A 19,237-nucleotide genomic window follows, 5' to 3' on the forward strand; every position below is an offset into this window, starting at 1 on the left:
AAGCCTATCCTTACTGTTTCCATAGTGTACTATTCCAGAAAGCAAACAAGAAAATTAATATCATGCATATAGACTTTGTGAGCACATCAGTGAGCGTTTCTGTTGTGCATTATGAGTGCTTTTGGCATACATGCAGTGCTTGAATGGTGAAAAGGCCTGGAGCTGGTGTTTGCGTGTTTGGCCTTTGCCCTGTGTGACTCTGTGGGTGTTATGTGTTTTGTGTGTTCTCTGTCCAGCTCGCAAACAGGAGATCATTAAGATCACGGAGCAGCTCATTGAGGCTGTGAACAATGGAGACTTCGATGCCTATGCGTGAGTCACTGCCTCTTACCCCCTCAACGCTGAATACAACACTTTGAAAGCCTGTTCTATTCATCATAGCACACTGAGTTTGAGTCATATGCAGATCATTATGTGCAATAATGGTATTTGTTACCAGTGCTGGTTGGGTGGCCGCAGTGATGCGTAAACAATGCTGTTTTGTAACAGGAAGATTTGCGATCCTGGGCTGACTTCCTTTGAACCCGAAGCATTGGGTAACCTGGTAGAGGGGATGGACTTCCACCGGTTCTACTTTGAGAACTGTAAGTGTAAGAAGCAGTCAACTGAAAAACAGTCATATGACAAAAGATAAGGCGGAAGCGATTACCTGTTTTTGATGGTTATATCTGCTTGCGAGTTCTTGTGTGGAGCTGAGAAACTCACACTATGACTGCATTCACTGTCCATTTAATTACGAAGCCCAACCTTGTACTAGACCAGGGGTGCCAAACTCAACCACTATAAGGGCCATATTAACATATTAACACATTAACATATTAACTCAACAAATCTGTGGGCCAGCTGCATTTGTATTTTATTTTTACTTTGATTTTGTTTTGCCATGACCTAGCTGGCCATTGTTTATTCAAAATATGTCAAAACTTTAACGCCAAAAAAGAATCATAATTATGCTCTCTTTGTTAAAAACATGCAGTTGTTCATTGTTGTTAGAGAATTGATATACGACATGCTGAGAAAAAAACATTCTGTGATGTACTGTGACATAATTTATTACAATAACAATAAAGAGTGGCAAGTACTTTGAGGTCCACTTACCTTATAGATCCTTTATACAGGTGTATAAGTACAGATTGTGCTTACCTGTCATCATGCGCAATTGACGTGTCTGTGTTCCACTCACAAATGTGAGGTGAGATTTTTGTCAGAGGTTCCGTTCTGTTCTACAGAAGAACACATTTGTGTGTGGAGCAGGTGGGACAATTCAACAGCTACACTGCACCACATTCATCATTGGTCAGTTTCTGACCATAGGACCACGTTTGGAATTTGTCACACAGCAGTATTGTTGGGGCTTTTAAACACATCACTGTCACTGATAGGTTGAGGGGGGTCAGCCACTCAAAAATATACAAACAAGAGTAGCTCTGTAGTCAGCAACTGACCATTTGTAACGCCGGGGAGCGATGATGAGGCTGACACATACACTGAGAGAAGCAAGATTTATTAGGGGCAAATCCAGATTCAGGGTCAAAACGGTCCAGGGTCAATGAGCCAACACGGAAAGAACGATGGGCAGACATGACAACAAGGAACACAGACTAAGAACAAAAACAGAGAATAGGAAAAAATAACGGAGGCCAACAGAACAAACACCCAACAATACAATACAAAGACCAGCCAATTAACAGGGGAAAACACAGGGCTTAAATACAGAAACAATGAGGGTTAGCAATACACAGGTGATTAACACAGGTGAGAACAATCAAGGGTGGAGTCTAGAAACAAGGGGGCAGAACCGGGAAGAAACAGAGCAAGGAATCACATGGACAAGACCAAAACAAAACAAAAGCACATGGAGGACTGGGAGGGGCCAATCATGACACTATTGATGAGGGGCTAGAGCCCATGTGTCAAAGACAAGGCCGACAGGCCATGTCAGACCTGTGACACAGTCCTGCTCGGCCCGCAAAATTATTTTAATTTTCTATTCTTATCAGCCCGTTTCACCCCAAGATGCATTTCAGTCACCAGCATGCACTGCAACATAGTGAGCGTTCTGATCCCCTTCCTCCAGCATCAGTCTACACAAAAAGAAACCAGATACCTGGTCTCCGGTTTAAGCAAATAGGCAGTTTTAAAAAGTAATTACATCAATTTATTTTTATTTAAAATTGTTTTTAAATATGTATTCATTGCCTTTTTCTGCTGTTGCAGTCGGGAATATTTTGATTATACAATGGCCTGTTTGAATCATGGCAAAATGTTAAGTGAAAATTAAATAAAAACATGGCTGGCCAATGAAATTGCAGAGATTTTTGAATATGGCCTTTGTAGTGGTTGAGTTTGATACCTTTAGGCTAGAAGATGGCTATCTCCAACTGTATATCAGCAAATGGGCTGCAGTAAGGGTTTGCATTATGGCAAAATATACCACAATATTTCAAGACATATGATATGTTTGTCTGAGATTGCATCATTTGAAACAGACAAAACAGAACCTGTAGCACCACATATATTAAAAAATATATAATAAACCTACAACTCCAATTATATTCAATGTTTCTCATACTTTACTGTACTAAATACAAATAAACATGATTATGTTCTCTTTTTAATGAAGCATGCATTTGGTCAGTGTTAATATCCAGAAAATGCTCAGGCATATGCTGACATAATTTATCACAATAACAATAAAGTTTTGTCATATTGCCCACCCCAAGGCTACAGTCTGTAACTGTACACCAACAAGGTGGAGCCACAGGATTTTTACTTTTTTTTAATACATTTCTGTAACTCCAATCCATAATGGATTACTATTGTACTACCTATAATGACTACTGAATAACAGACTCTCCCTACTGTCCTTGTATCTCTGCAGTGCTCTCTAAGAACAGTAAGCCCATTCACACCACCATCCTGAACCCGCACGTGCACCTGATTGGCGAGGACGCCGCCTGCATCGCCTACATCCGCCTCACGCAGTTTGTGGACAGCCAGGGCCGGCCGCGCAGCAGCCAGTCAGAAGAGACACGTGTGTGGCATCGCCGCGACTCTAAATGGCAGAATGTGCACTTCCACTGCTCAGGCGCACCTGCCGCCCCACTCCAGTGAAGGTACGCACACATGTATACATGCATTGCGTATTCACACCTCACAGCACGCCATCTGTAGTGTTGTATGTTTGGTGATTTATTTAGCCTTGGTGTTTTGAGTAGGTACACATGCTCTGATCAATTATTTTTCACCTTTTATTCTAGTCAAGAGTTGTTTAATACTGACTGTATATATGTATAGTGTAGTGTGTAGTATATATGTGCTGTATATTGTATATGTACAAGTCGCTGTTGTTGGAAGAAAACCAATCTCCAATTTTATTGTTTTTCATTTTTTGACATAATTTGAAAATACCTGTTGCCCTTTACATTGTGTATAAATTTCATGATGAATGAACTAAAAGAAATGACACAAAATGACTTGAAAGTAAGTTTGGTTCCATTGACTTATATTAAAAGTAAATTAGGTTTTTTCCTTCTAATGTAAAGTTATCATTTTCGAGATACAAGGTTTTCCGAGAGCAGCGAATGTATGTGTGTTTATACTGAACAGGAGCCATATAGAAGTGTATATTTGAGTGCGCTTTTACTGCTAAGCATATAATCTCGCACACTAACATTTTATATGCGGCTAGTTTAACCATGTTCTGCAGAAGGGCTGCAGGCTTGACCACAGTAGCCATTGTGTATATTACAAGGGCAGGTATTACAAATTTTGTTCTGTTTTTATTCTTAAGATATTTCCATTGTGCAGACATTTAAACTGCTTATGAACTACTGGAAATGAACCACTGTCTACCTGACCTCTGAGCAATGGCAAACCATGATTATTAAAGCTAGGCTTTAAATGTCACAAAATGAGAAAGTATATTTCTACAATAAAGCTAATATCTGTTAACACCCCTGTGGGGTTTCAGATATCATATAAGCTCTAGCCAAGACTGATGGGCATCTTTTGGCTGTTCTAGATTAAACACAGACATGTTAAGCTAGTAAAAGACATTATATATGGTTTATTTAAAGCTTAAAATATACAGTTTACCTTTTTAGTTGCCATTTTACAGTGATTATGTAAAGAATCTTGGTATAGAGCTGCTGCTGCCGAAACACGTCTGTTCTTATTTTGCTGTCAGTGATGTACCCAAGAAAAGGTGTAGAGTGGTGTTTCTCTTAAAATAAAAACTTGAATGGTTGACTCTATGTCTAATTATGTTAGTGGTTAATCTGATGTTTTAAGCCTTCAGTTGAGCTCCTGAAGGCCTAAGCAGTGGGAACTTAGACACTACAGAAAATAACTTTTTCAGGATTTTAAATCTTCTGTTTCCAACAAAAACTTATTGAATAAGAGCACTACTTGTTCAGTGTATTTAGCAAGTATGATAATTCTATTAAATAACCATGGTCTAAAAATTATGGACATGTATAATGCATGTTTAATGCCTAAATTTTGTCTGAAGGCCCCCCACTGTCCTCTATGACAGCAACATAAAATTTGGGTAAAATAACTTCAGAATTGTGCTTAGAGTAACCAATTCCAACACATTAAAAGATGTTCTGATCAGATATACTATATACTCAACTCCTTCTAGTATTTAGTATTTTTATGATGGTCAGGTGTGTGTTTGTGATCACAGAGTGGGACGGCGGCAGGATGACTTTCGACAAGAGTGCTTTTGCAGAGGAGAAAGGAGAGGGAGGATGAGTGGGACGGCAGGAAGGAGTCCAGCATTGGAGAGCTCAGGATCTTCCAGCCTTCCAGCTCTGCCACACAGCCGTCTACACCTGCATGCAAACCTACACCTGTCTCTCCACCTACTGGGCTGCTCTCCACTACTGCATTCTTCCCCACCCCTGCCACTGCTACCGCACCCTACAGGATTCACTCCAACGCAGGCCAAACACAACACCAGTACACAAAACAAACCACACCATGCCACTATATACTGCAGCTTAACGTGTCTATGCCAAGATTCACCCAAGTGATTGATGACACACATATCAGTCCCAGAAAGTGAGCACAGACTCTAGCTAACTGATAACTGGTCGAAGTGTTCTAGCCTGCGTAAATGCCTTCTCTCCTACAGTCCCCCTCTTCCCTCCTCACGCACTCCACTCTCGTCTCCATTGGCCTTATGCCCTATGTGCCCAGGCACTCCTAACTATAATAGATCATGTTTTAATGAAGTACTATATTGGTATTATTATTATTATTATTATTATTCTCATGGTTACTACTTTTATTGTTACTATTTGTCATTTTAAGTATTGCTGTTGTTCTATTGAGGCTGTATATTTAATAGTCAAATTATTGATGCCAGTTGTACATGGATTTGAACCTTTTTTTCCCGGAAGCATGGATTTTTAGTATTATTCAGTGGGGGTTTTATTTGTTCATTTGAGTATGATGAAGTCTACTTTTGGCAGTATCGTGCAGGTATAAGTATGGCTACTCATTACTGTACACACAACATGAGAGGATGACACAGTTCAGGCAGAAGCTAAGGGTTACAGAGATGTAGTGAAGCTAATTATGTTTCGTCTGTGTTTTCCTCTGACTTGGGATCAGTGTTGGTCTGGTGAGGAATCCTTTTGTGAAGATTTCTTAGTCCTATATAAATGGTTTATAAGAAGGATTTTTCATTTAATGCGAATTACTGGGAAGGCTGTCCGACTTGTGACATAACTTGTAACATATTGCACTGATTATTAGAGTAAAGTAGTCATTTTGCGGTATTTTGGAAGTCGAGAAAGAAGAATGACATGACTAGTGCAAGCTGCAGTTAACTGTCTAAAGGTTACGTTGAAATAATCTAGAAAAAGAAGATCTTAGAGATTGTATAGAGATATTAAGGCACAGTGTTCAGTACCCTGTGGATTTACATAGTCAGGTGTACAGTTTAAGGTAAAGAGTAAAGAGAGTCTATGTATTATGTATAAATCTAGTCATCCACGTTAACTCATGCACCTTTTAACCTTCACCCTTTTGGTGGTGTTTGTTTTTGTCTGTATATGCAGAGTTTTTTAGATTTTTATATATTATTTATGCGGTGGTAAGACTTTCTCGTCACTGTTCTATCATGTGAGTCCTTTTTGGAGGTGCACGTGATGGGGACGTACTTTGCGGGTGTCTCGTTGATATGCCAACGAACAGTCTTCTGTTGACCTCTTGAATGTGAAAGCGTAATTCTAAGTTAAAGGGAAGCCTCACTGCTCCCGCATTACGCAGAGGAGCGATTTAGCAGCTTTTTACACCATGAATCGTTTGAATGAGCTTGGCGAGAGTCAGTTTGATGCTCTCAAAGACTTCACATAGTGTTCGTTCTCAAGACGTTGAGGAAATTCACTGGACGACTGCTGTTCACGTTTCGGTTTCATTTAATTTATCCGATTCCTCGTTTATTTAATTCTGAAATGTGAATCTAGCTTTTTTGTAGTATGTCACTGAACCCCACGCTTCACCCCGGGGGGAGAGCAAAACCTTTGTACATGGTGAACAGTGTGAGAGCTCTCCCCTTCACGACAGCAGTCCAGCAGCATGTCAGCATAATCTACTCTAGTGTTGTTCTTTCTTTCCTCTGTGTGTTTAGTATTGCAAGGAACCATTGAAAAACTATGGCAGATTTAACTTTTAACACAAATAAGTATCTTGTAAAACTGCTATGTAGTGCTAACATACTATAGGTGGCAATTACTTGCATGAACTTTGAACCTAAATGAACCTAAATTTTTGGTGATTTGCTTTTCATTCTTTGTTCATTTTTTACTGAATGCCAGTGACCTATGCTCCGCTAACAATTTTCAGAGCTTTGTAAGTGCATATAACTATTTTTGTCTCAAGATGATGATGATAATGATGATGATTATGATGATTATGACTATCACGGTTGAAAAATATATATGTAATGATGATGATTGTATAGCATGCTTTTGTACAGGGTTTCGTTGTTGTCTGAGCAGTGTTGGTTGATCCTAAGTGAAGTTTGCTATGAGGTGTCTATAAAAAAGCGGCTGCTGATTCTCCAGTCAATTCAGTCTATCAGTTTTGCATTCATAGAGATGGCGCAATACCACTTTATCTTTTCCGATATTAAGTACTGGCTGATACCAATCCAATATTTTTTCTTTAAAAGCTGTAAAGTGAATTATTTTTCATTGATTTTACTTAAGATGAACATCTAAAATTATAGAAACTACTCAAACACTCTACTATCCCCCAGATTAACATGACGCCACACAGTGTGAAGATGTGCTATTTACTTAATTCAAGAAATTAATCTTAAAATGTATATTCTCAATGAATGAACTCACTTTGTACTTTGTAATTTGACTGATAAACAGGGAATCTGTTGGTCTTTATAATGCCATGTTCAGCAGTCAGCAGAAGGAGGAGCTGTTAGTAATCAATTGCTTTGTATGCATCATTGAAAGAGAGGAAACCCACACCAACAGGAGCTCACTAATACATATATATTTATAGGTAAGTTAGTTGATAACTATTAGAAATTGCATGTATATGATTATTCAATTAATCATAAAAAGTTCACTAGAACAATAATATAATTAATATAATCGATAGCGACAGCCCTTGATTTGTTACAGGGTTGGTAAATATTGCTGTTGTCGGAACAAAACCTTGTATATTTTTCATTTTGTGATATAATTTGAGAAAGGCAGTTGTCCTTTATGTTGTGTCAAAATTTCATGATGAATAGTCCAACAGAAATGGTCCAAAATTACTTGGAAAAAAACATTTATGCATCGGCTTCCATTAAAAGTTAAGAACGTTTTTCCTTATACTGTAAAGCTACCTTTTTAGACATGAGGTTTTGTTCCCGACAGCAGCGATATGCTGATATCAGCCTGACACCAATACTTGGTACAGGATCAATGCCATACCTGATGTTCAGCTTTGGCTAACCATCACTAAACATAATTTTTATTGATTTTTTTTTAGATTAGTATATGTGGTGATAGAGCTGAGAAGGGGCATCAACTTGGCTGAAGTTTGCTATGCTTTGCTGAAATGCAGTAATTTGAAAACTGCCCTTTTGGTGGTGCTGTCTACCACAAATAGAATGAATCATCCTTTTTGCCAGTATTTATAAGCCTCAAAATATGTCCAAACAAAATATCCTGTTGCTTCGATTACTCAAGTTACTTTCATAATAAAATTCCACCTATTGGAACTGGTAGCCTATCAACACAAGTAAACCAGAGGAATGGGTGATGTAACCTCATGGCCAATAACAGTGTGAATGTATGTATGTGTGAGTGTGGATGAACAGTGCTGCATTCCACTTCTAGTGACACCTTGCTGCTCTTACAACATGAAGCCAATAGCTATTTGTAATGTTTCCTCCTCAACTCTTTTTCCCCTCTTTCAGTTCAATTTGATTTTGATTTCTACAACACTGAGCCTTTTTGAGTTCTCGTTTCAGGTCTCATTTTAGGAGGATATTTGTATATAATCTCTTAAACATAAAACGAGATTATGTGAGTCCTGTATGATTATTAGAAAAATTAGTTTACAATGAGTCCCATGTTTCTCTTGATTATTCTTATGATTATTCTTATCTGTTCTTCCAATGTTCCCTCTTGCTCTCTCTTTCTCTCTCTCCCCTATAACTTAAGGAGATGTGTTAAGATGTTATCAATATGTTACCAATAAAAGGAGAAATGTCAACATGAACTGAGCTTCTTTTATGCTTTTTTAAGTTAGCAGGTGTTTTGTTGTGTTCAGCTGTAACCATTCAACTCTTTTTTTCTCAATGCATTATTTGAATTTCTCACAATGCTACAACTACATCAAAGTTGTAGCAGTCCTACCTTGGGGTAACTGGTCTAGGTGAATTACAGTGAATTTGTAGAGACAAGCCAAATTTGCTAGTATTGACATATTATTTGCTGTCTACATGATAAGAGTAAGCTCAATTTGTAATCAATTTCAAAGGACGAAACCTGGACTGCTGTCTTGACGGAGGCTGAGGCCGTCTACATTAATGATGATCTCATCACTTTTGCTTAGCAAGGGTCTTGCCTTCTGTTACCACATCACATCAGTCAGCAGTTCAATGGAGGGTTTGTTTGCTTTTGAGCTTTTTTTACATCCATTAGCAATGAGGATAGAGTGAACAATAGAGTCTGCTTTTAGTGCTGAATTGTAGTTAATATCCAGCAGTATTTTCCAGGCCTTAGACTACAACTGTCCTTTTTATCAGCTGTGACTGATAGATTATGACCTATGTATATTATTATATAGGGACAATGCCATTACAGTCATCGTTCAATAACATTAAGGGAAAGGAGAGCAAGTATATCTGTTAATGGAGTAAAAGATATTTCATTTAGCTTCACAGGCATTCTGCTTTTTTCCTTTTCCTTTCCTTCAAATTTTGGAAAATGCCATTTTTATAAGATGTCTGCATGCAGATACAGCTCACATTATATGCTGGTCTGTTGCCAAAGATTTGTTCATGCTGGTCTGGTGCTGGTTTAGCTTTCAACCAGCATGGTCATGCTGATTTACCAGCATCCAAAACACAACATATGCTGGTTTTGCTGGTTTTTCTAGCAGTATATGTGAGCAACAATATAAGCAACGTCATTAAAAGTGGTTTAATGTGAAGTAGGTAGTTGTAGAAAAACTTGCTGATTTCTTTACACTGGTTGTAAGAGGAACCAGAGTTTGGCATGTCTACAACACAAATGTAGCGACTATAAGTTAAGTGATACTTTTTTAATCCCACAACAGGTGAAATTCCAAATTTAACCCATCTGTGAAGTGAAACACCACATACACACTGGTGATTACACACACACACACTAGGGGGCAGTGAGCACACTTGCCCGGAGCGGTGGGCAGTCCTATCCACGGGGCCCGGGGAGCAATTGGGGGTTAGGTGTCTCCTCAGTCATGGACTGTCAGCTCTGGGCAGCTCAAACCGGCAACCTTCCGGTCACAGGGCCAGTTCCCTAACCTCCAGCCCACGACTGCCCCCATGTTGACTATTCAACATAAGCAATGACCCTACATGTGTCTTCTTAGTTAATATATATAATGTTTATGATGGTAAAATAGTGATAAATCTAAAAAAAATATATTTTTTTCTTTGGTGACTAATACTGCTTTATAAAAATACACAAAAGTATATTTAAGACCAAAACCTCATTGTACAGCTATCATAAGACAATGTCATAAACATCAGCACATTGAGAACCATTTCATGTAGTAGCTCTCTGTGAGGCGGGTTTTAGAGGAATTAGGCATTTCAGGTATTTGGTTCCTAAAACCACCACTGTGAATCGGTGACATTGCAGTTTAGTCCTAGATTAAGCTTAAAAGGGGAACTCCACCATTCTTTCAAAATTTCTACATGATTACACTGATAACAACTTGATGCAAAATGCTTTGTTTAAGAGAAACTTACCCTTTGCAGTGGTGGTGATGGGAACCAGGGGTCTGAAGAGTCCAATGTTTTATGGTAATTGGGTGATAAAGTTTTATTTACATGAAGCGTTTTCAAGGTCCCCAAATAAATAGTAACCAAAGAAACCATACTTTAAAAAATGACTATAATTATAACATTAGTATTAAATGTAAAAAAAACATGCATAGGTTCACTGGTGGTTTTGGATAGCAAATAACATGTTGTCTATATTTGTTTTGTAGAACCCCTGGTTCCTATCACCACCACTGTAAAGAAATCTGCGTTGGTAAGTTTCCCTACAAATGAAGTATTTCACTTCAAACCACTCTGAATGACTCTATATCTCAACCACATTTTTAAAAAATGGTGGAATTCCCCTTTAATCCATGTGCATGAGACCTGGGCAGTTAGCATAAAGAGGGTAAAATCGACTAGACACATAGAATTAGACACATTCAGTACACATTTAAATCTAATAAACGCCTAATTTCCCTATTTGGAGTAATTCCTGCAGCCTTGTGTTTGAGGAGTCAGCAGTGTTAGACACGCACAGCGGTTTATTAAATGAGGGTCTCTCTCTCTCTCTCTCTCTCTCTCTCTCTCTCTCTCGCGCTCTCTCTCTGACGTAACTCCGGTCTCCGGTGACGCAGCGCTTGAGCCTTCCACGCTTGAAACTTGAAGGAAGGCGGTTAGAGTGAGTGGACAGTGGAAGCCAGCTGGAAAGTGTATGCGGTGGTTTTATTTTTCTGTTTTTAAACGTTGTGTTACTCTGCCTCTTTCCCTTCTGGCCGAAGGTAAGACTCCAGCTCTCTTGATGTCATTTTCGCATATGTGCATCGCGCTGGTTAACATTAGTTACCATAGCTGGCTGTCTGGCCACCTATTTAGCCCTCCAGGCTAACTGCCGCTTTAGCTGCTGGCGGTCAGTGAGCTCGGCTTTGCTTCGGCCGCTGACTTTAAAATAACATCGTTAACGGAAAACGGCTCTGCCTACGTTACCGGTACCATTAGTGGCCGCTTTGCTGAGTGAGTAAAACACAGCTGATGTAGTGAAAGCAAGGTTAACTCCTGTCTGACCAACATGTTTCACACCCAGCACATTCAGCACTTAAAACGGTGAGAAAATGCGTTTTTAACTTAAAAGCCGAGAATTAAACAAAACAGCTGAACAGCCGTTAGGCTCAGTGAGAGCCCTACAGAGATAAAGAGCCACGAGGCACGTGACTGAAATAGTCATAAGGGGCACAAACGGAACTTTGGGGCACTCCTGCAGGAAAACATGATCTGTTTATGTAGCTACCAGAATACTTAAAAGTGTACTATGGTCAGTGAGCTCTGGGCACCAGATTACTCACACGCGATCTCGTAATTCGCTACAGCATGCAAATAGCACGGCTTCATGTTTCGCTGGGATACGACAGAAAGACATGAATGACTAAAACCTTAACGGGGACCCGTGATGTAAACAAGCTGATTCAGTGTGGTTTAGTGCGAATTGTTTACATTGAAGTTAAAAGAGAAAGTTATTATATGAAATAGTTATGTCCACTGATGTCTGAGACAACGTTTAAGTATTTTAACCAATTTATTTTAATCTATTCATGATGGACGGGACATGCCGGGCGTTGCAGGGCAAAAAGTTTTAATTATATTTCTCTAACATTTCTCTATGAAAGTGACCAGCTAAAACATTGCCACAGTTTTGATTCTCAACTGACTATCTTTGTGTTCAGAAAACCTGTACACATATAACTACTATCAGGAATCATGAAAATCTCTTTCATTTTCACTTGTGCTGTTCACAGTATTTAATAATCATGAATGTACTAATAAATGTAAAAAATTGCTTTGCTGTGTTTTTAACATCCACCTTGTGCAACTGCCTGGACCAGAAAGACTGGCTTGAAGCAGAGGACGGGAATAGCAGCTGTCTTCAAGCAACAAAATCTGAGGAGGACATTTAATTGGCTTCTGTGTCAGTGAGACTTTTTGTGGCTGCTGTTTTGGAGAGCTGAAAGACCGGCACACTGTTTGAAGCACTGCAATGAATCACTTCAGGACTTGCGCTGCACGGCTTCGGCCGCTCACAGCCTCTAAGAATGCTCAGAATTTTTCAAAACAGAGACCAACAGCGGCTGGGGCACCCAGGACATTTCAGCCCATCAGGTGCTACACAGCACCTGTCACCACTGAACCTTTCCTTAATGGGACAAGCTCCAACTATGTGGAGGAAATGTATTATGCATGGCTGGAGAACCCCAAGAGTGTTCATAAGGTAAGCTTGTTTGCCACTTTGGGAATGGGCATATAATCCAGGTGGTCTGTTTTGTGTGTGTGTGTGTGTGTGTGTGTGTGTATATGTGTATATGTGTGTGTATATATATCACACACACAGGGTGAGTCAAAAGTAACAGGACACCATTTTATTTCAGAAACGAAAGGGAAAATGACATATCTGAATACCCCAGAAAGTAATGGATGAGGGGGCCTATCTTTTAGGCTATATCCGGAATGTGGCCGCCATCTTGAAAGCCGCCATATTGGATCAAGGGCAAGTTTTTTCCAGTGGGATGGTGGTCATGTAGCATATCAAAGAAGACCATTATTGTCTCAGAAATGGATTGCTGCAATCAGATTTGCAATATATCTTGTGGTTCAAAAGTTATCAAAACAAAGTTGCAACAAGAACTGGGGACGCTGCCTGTGATGCACAGCTATTTGATGTGTTCACTGTGCTCCTTCTCCCCGGCAGCTCCATCTCCAACATTCTTTGATCAATATATCCACTATTCCTCCTCAACACATGTCCAAACCATCTCAACCTGGCCTCTCTGGCTTTATCTCCAAACTGCTCTACCTTCACTGTCCCTCTGATCTGTTCATTTCTAATCTTGTCCATCCTTGTCACTCCCAACGAAAATCTTAGCATCTTCATCTCTGCCACCTCCAGCTCAGCTTCCTGTCTTTTAGACAGAGCCACAGTCTCCAAACCATACATCATAGCAGGACGCACTACTGTCTTGTAAACCTTCCCTTTCACTCTTGCTGCTATCCTTCTGTCACACATCAGCCCTGACATCCGTCTCCACCCACTCCATCCTGCCTGCACCCTCTTCTTCACCTCTTTTCTACACTGTCCATTGCTCTGGATGGTTGACCCAAGATATTTGAAGTCATCCAGCTTTACGACCTCTACTCCTTGCATCTTCACCTTTTCACCTGCCTCCCTCTCATTCACACACATGTATTCCGTCTTGTCTCTACTGACCTTCATTCCTCTCCTCTCCAGTGCAAACCTCCACCTCTCCAGATTCTCTTCCACCTGCTCTCTACTCTCACCACAGATTACAATGTCATCTGCAAACATCATGGTCCATGGAGCCTCCTGCCTGACCTCATCTGTCAACCTTTCTATCACCATTGCAAACAAGAAGGGGCTCAAAGCTGATCCCTGTAACCCTACCTTCACCTTGAAACCATTTGTAACTCCAACTGCACACCTCACCACTGTCTCACTATCCTCATACATGTCCTGCACCACCCTAACATACTTTTCAGCTACACCTGACTTCCTCTTACAGTACCACAGTTCCTCTCTTGGCACCCTATCATATGCCTTCTCTAGATCCACAAAGACACAATGTAGCTCCTTCTGACCTTCTCTGTACTTCTCTACCAACACTCTCAAAGCAATTGGGTTATCCCTACAACAGGATTATCCCTACTCCATTTCTCTTCCTCTCTACACCATGATAGAACAGTTTGAATCCACCTCCAATGTTCCTGGCCTTCCTTCCTTTCCATCTGGTCTCCTGGACACACAGAATATCTAACTTCCTTCTCTCCGTGTCTGCAAGCTCTCTGCCTTTACCAGTCATTGTCCCTATGTTCAGAGTCCCTACTCTAACCTCCAGACTCCTGCCTTTCCTTCTCTCTCGCTGTCTTCTAACCCGTCTTCCTCCTCTCCTCTTTGAGGGTCTTCGACCTACAGTAGTCCAATTTCCACCGGCATCCTGCTGGTCAACAGCAACAGAGGCGGTCGTTGTTAACCCGGGCCTCGACTGATCCGGTATGGCAATCATATTTGTGATCCGCATGATAGTTTTGGCACAAGTTTTACGCCGGATGCCCTTCCTGATGCAACCCTCACCATTTATCGTGACCGGCACCAGAAGTACACAAAGTACACCCCTAATGGCTGGTTTAGATGACCCCAGAGATAAAAGTCAATAATAATATAAAATATAAATAAAACGGTGTCCTGTGACTTTTGACCCACCCTGTGTGTGTGTGTGTGTGTGTGTGTGTGTGTGTGTGTGTGTGTGTGTGTGTGTGTGGTGTAAGCAAAATCAAAACAAGAACTGAAGCACCACAGTGAAACCCCTGAACACTGCAGTTTGACCATAAAATTTTGCTCTCAAACACACCACAAAGATGTTTCTGATGGTCTGCGCGCACATACTTAATGCACCTGTGAAAGGGAGCAATTCTGTATAGCAGAATTTGGCAGTAGTGGCGCTAGGTATGTAAAAAAGGCTACTCAAAAGTGACTGTACATAAGTATACTGTAAAGAATAAATAATAAGTGTGCTTCCCATGCTTTGTTTTATGTTCAGAGCACCTTTAGTGCATCCGAGTTCAGTCATTGCAGCATTAAATTTTTCCTTGTTGGGAATACAATAATGATGTAATATAATGTTTAAATATGTTCAAATAGCAAAAATAGTTTAAATACCCATTGTTTGTGCCAAAATCATATGCTAATCTGTGTCCTCTTGAGAGTCCATTTTTTTTGTGTGTCGCTTTCTTACTTGCTTTCATTTCTCTTCATGTTCACTCTCTCACGTGACCGACTGAGATGTAGATTCACCATGCTCATAATGTAGATCTTGCCAAACCAAGAAAATGTAGAAATCAGAACTGCATCTACCTGGATTAGCATTATAGAAAAATGTTAATTACTGTACGGGTTACAAGTAATTTATTATGAATAAAATACCCAGTAGTCTGGCATCACTTTTTTTGTTTTTTTAAGCGATTAAGCGCCAATGCTGATAAGAGGCCGATATCATCGCACATCGCTACTTCCAACACACCGGATTCTATTGATCAGCTAAGCCCTTCTTAGACTTAAGTGGGTGGTTGGAGAACAGAAAACACAAAAATGTACAAGGCAGTGGACAGTCCAGCACCGGGGTGGGGAACCTGTAGTGATATCAATATTTTCCCAAAATGTGGTTTGAATTTACATGATTCAAATGTGCACACTGGTTGCTGTTATGTTAGCAAAATTGTGGTACTGGTGGTGTTTTTTTGTTTTTTACTCAATTAATTTTTAATAACCAATTAATGTGACTGTCTGTATCTGGTAGGTTCACAGTATTCAATACGATACAGTTGAGACCTGATTCAATATATTAGCAAGAAAAAAATTCTATTAATATACTAATGTATCTGTTTCACTTTGTTACAACATAAAAAAAGTATAATTTAAAACAAAAGGGTGTTCTCTATAATGTCCCAATCTAATTATAATTTGTAGTGTCCCAAGCACTCTGGCAACTTTGATACAATGTGATGCGCTGCTCTATTACATGTTATGTTGTATTTTTGCATCCTTAGTGTCAAGCTGATATCCAGTGCAGCATTTTCAGTATGGAGGGAGGGAATGCTCAAGCTTTCAATATTGGTATTGGAAAAAACAGTGCTGTCATACTAGCTCTCGCAGTTCAAAGCACCATTTATTCCTTCTTTGTTTATTGCATGAGACAGATTTAGACAAACCTGTTCATTAAGGCAAATATATACTGCTGTTTTTTCTGGCCACCACTGCCAGACTCTGCAACAGCTTTGTTCCTCAAGCAGTCAGGTTTTTAAACGCACAAGGACTGAGCTAACCCCCCACCCCCCCTCACACACATACTCCACACACAACTCTCTTGATGCTCTACTTGCACTATCTGGAACATTGCTGCTACAGTGTTTTCACTGTTTTACTCAGGTTTTTTTCTACCTCAGTAACTGCTGTGTTTATGTCTGTCATCTGACTGCGTGACTCACAGATCACAGCATGTTAATATCTCTGCACCTTATTCCACTACCTCATGTCCAGAATGAGTGCTGTGTCGGTGCTGCACTGTCCTGTCTGTTTACCGTGTCTAATGTCTGTTTTAATTTATCCTATTTATTGTTTCTAGTTAAATTTTTTGTTTGCACACTATGTCTGCACGTTCGCACTTTGTACTTTTTGTTCCTTGCTGCACCGTGATGTTCCTGGAGGAACGTAATTTCACTCCACTGTGTAGTTGTACATAGATGGAATGACAAAAGCCTCTTGACTTGACTTGACTTGACTTGACTTCAGTTCAGCATTCAACACCATCATCCCTCAGCAGCTGATTGGTAAACTGAGACTGCAGGGCCTGAACGCCTCCCTCTGTAACTGGGTCCTATTAATCAGGATAGGTAATAGCATCTGCAGCACAACCATACTGATCACCGGTGTCCCTCAGGGCTGTGTGTTTAGTCCACTACTGTTTACTCTGCTGACTCATGACTGTACTGCAAAGTACAGCTCAAACCATATCATCAAGTTTGCTGATGATATGACTGTGGTGGGTCTGATCAGTAAGAATGATTAGTTAGCATACAGAGAGGAGATGCAGCGGCTAACAGACTGGTGTGGAACCAGCAACCTGTCTCTGGGGCAGTCGTGGGCTGGAGGTTAGGGAACCAGGCCTGTGACCGGAAGGTTGCTGGTTCGATCCCCTGACAGTCCATGACTGAAGTGCCCTTGAGCAAGGCACTTAACCCCAATTGCTCCCTGGGCGCCGTGGATAGGGCTGCCCACTGCTCTGGGCAAGTGTGCTCATTGTCCCCTAGTGTGTATGTTCACTAGTGTGCATGTATGTGGGTGTTTCACTGCATGGATGGGTTAAATGCAGAGGTCAAATTTCACAGTGTGTAAACACAGTGACAAATTGTTCTATATTCTATTCTAATTCTAATGAATGTGGACAAAACGAAGGTGATGGTTGTTGACTTCCAAAGAGTGTGAGGTGACCACCCCCCACTTAACATCACTGGCTCTGCTGTAGCAATCAGCAGGAGCAAGTTCCTCAGTGTCCACATCACAGAGAACCTCACCTGGTCCCTCAACTCCAACTCCATAGACAAGAGAGCCCAGCAGCACCTCTACCATGCTCTACAGTCCTCACCATGCTCTACAGGTGGACTGTGGAGAGCTTCCTGAGCAGCTGCATCATCTCCTGGTTTGGGAATTGCACTGCCTCAGACTGCAAGACCCTACAGCTGTGAGGAGAGCTGAGAACATCATCGGGGTCTCTCTCCCCTCCATCATGGTCATCTACACAACACGCTGCATCTGCAAAGCCACCAGCATTGTGGACAACCCCATCCATCCCTCACACAGACTTTTTTCACTACTGCCATCTGGCAGAAGGTACCAGAGCATGCATGCCATCACTGCCAGACTCTGCAACAGCTTTGTTCTGCAGGCGATCAGGTTTTTAAACTCACAAGGACTGATCTGAAAGCCCCCCTCACATGCATACTCTACACTCTCTCACTCATACACACGCCTTTTGATGCTCTACTTGCATTATCTAGAACATTGCTGCTAACACTGTGTTTACACAGTTTACTCAAGTTTTACTAACTCAGTAACTGCTGTGTTTATGTATGTTATCTGACTGCGTAAACTCACGGATCACAGCATGTTTAAAATCTTTGCACCTTATTCTCACTACCTCATGTCCAGAAATGTGTGCTGTGTCGGTGCTGCACTGTCTTGTCTGTTTACTGTGTCTGATGTCTGTTTAATTTATCATATTTATTATATTGTTTCTAGCTTAATTTTTTGTTTGTACACTATGTCTGCACATTCACAGTTTGTACTCTTTGTTCCTTGTTGCACTGTGTTGTTCCTGGAGGAATATAATTTCACTCCACGTTGTGCTTGTACACAGATGGAATTACAATAAAAGCCTCTTGACTTGACTTGATTTAAGGTGGAAGGGAAACATCAGCTAGCTAGTGTCGGGAAAAATGTCCTTGAATCCTAATTAATAAAAGTTTTGTAATGATCATTAGCTTGAAAATGATTAAATATAGAGTTATAAGCACTAAATTGACAGACAGGCCTATAAGCATTTAACTGAGACAAGCAGATTCAGCGGAAGAGCAGCCCTAGTGCTTCCATATATGGAATGGATTGAATTTCCACTCAAGATACAAGCACGGTATTGTATGAAAGAAGGCTTTGTGGTAAAAAAAACACCTGGAAGGTCAGGGAGAGTGGGGAAAAACACTGCTTGTACAGTAGGAACTAACTGGGAATAGGAAGACTAGCTGATAAGGGTTGGTAAGAACCGGTCTTTGAGTCAAATTAATAAAGTGTTACAAACAACGGCTTCAGGGAGGACAGGAAGACCTGATAAAACAAGGCCAAGAAAATTAATAAAAAAAACATCTTAAATTGGATGAGAATAATGGTTACCAAACATCTCAGGAAAATTAGACCAATGTGGGACCAAGGACATTTTAAAAATAAGGAGGGCCGATGAAGTTAACCCAGGCAGGGGTGATGAATGCCCCCAGAAGAGGTATAAAGTGAAATGTATTGTAATGATCATTGCATTTTGGCTGTCTGGGAATCATCTTGTCACTTAGAACTTAATAAATGAAAAGGGCCTTTTCCTTTCTTCAAAAACTGAACCAGCGGCTGAAGTTTGG

At 40.4% G+C, this 19,237-nt stretch overlaps 2 protein-coding genes across 38 annotated transcripts in view; both read left to right on the forward strand.

Moving 5' to 3' along the window:
- The window catches only part of LOC108441086 (calcium/calmodulin-dependent protein kinase type II subunit beta), a 96,573-nt gene extending 87,828 nt beyond the window's left edge, over nt 1–8,745 (forward strand). For all 36 annotated transcript variants that reach the window (XM_037547100.1, XM_037547118.1, XM_037547108.1 and 33 more), the window contains 4 exons: nt 237–312; nt 490–584; nt 2,882–3,116; nt 4,691–8,745. In XM_037547100.1, coding sequence (XP_037402997.1) covers nt 237–312; nt 490–584; nt 2,882–3,114 — 404 coding nt within the window. In that variant the 3' untranslated portion in view covers nt 3,115–3,116; nt 4,691–8,745. The remainder of the gene's footprint in view (nt 1–236; nt 313–489; nt 585–2,881; nt 3,117–4,690) is intronic.
- Nucleotides 8,746–11,142: 2,397 nt separating this feature from the next.
- Nucleotides 11,143–19,237, forward strand: part of ogdhb (oxoglutarate dehydrogenase b) — a 37,987-nt gene continuing 29,892 nt past the window's right edge. The window contains exons 1-2 of one of the 2 annotated variants that reach the window (XM_037547098.1): nt 11,143–11,277; nt 12,380–12,758. In XM_037547098.1, the coding sequence (XP_037402995.1) occupies nt 12,528–12,758 (231 nt within the window). In that variant the 5' untranslated portion in view covers nt 11,143–11,277; nt 12,380–12,527. Of the gene's footprint in view, nt 11,278–12,375; nt 12,759–19,237 lie in introns of both variants that reach the window. The other variant, XM_037547097.1, reaches the window with a different exon arrangement.

Source organism: Pygocentrus nattereri, chromosome 18 (assembly GCF_015220715.1).
Source record: "Pygocentrus nattereri isolate fPygNat1 chromosome 18, fPygNat1.pri, whole genome shotgun sequence".
In the NCBI taxonomy this organism is placed as follows: Eukaryota; Metazoa; Chordata; class Actinopteri; order Characiformes; family Serrasalmidae; genus Pygocentrus; species Pygocentrus nattereri.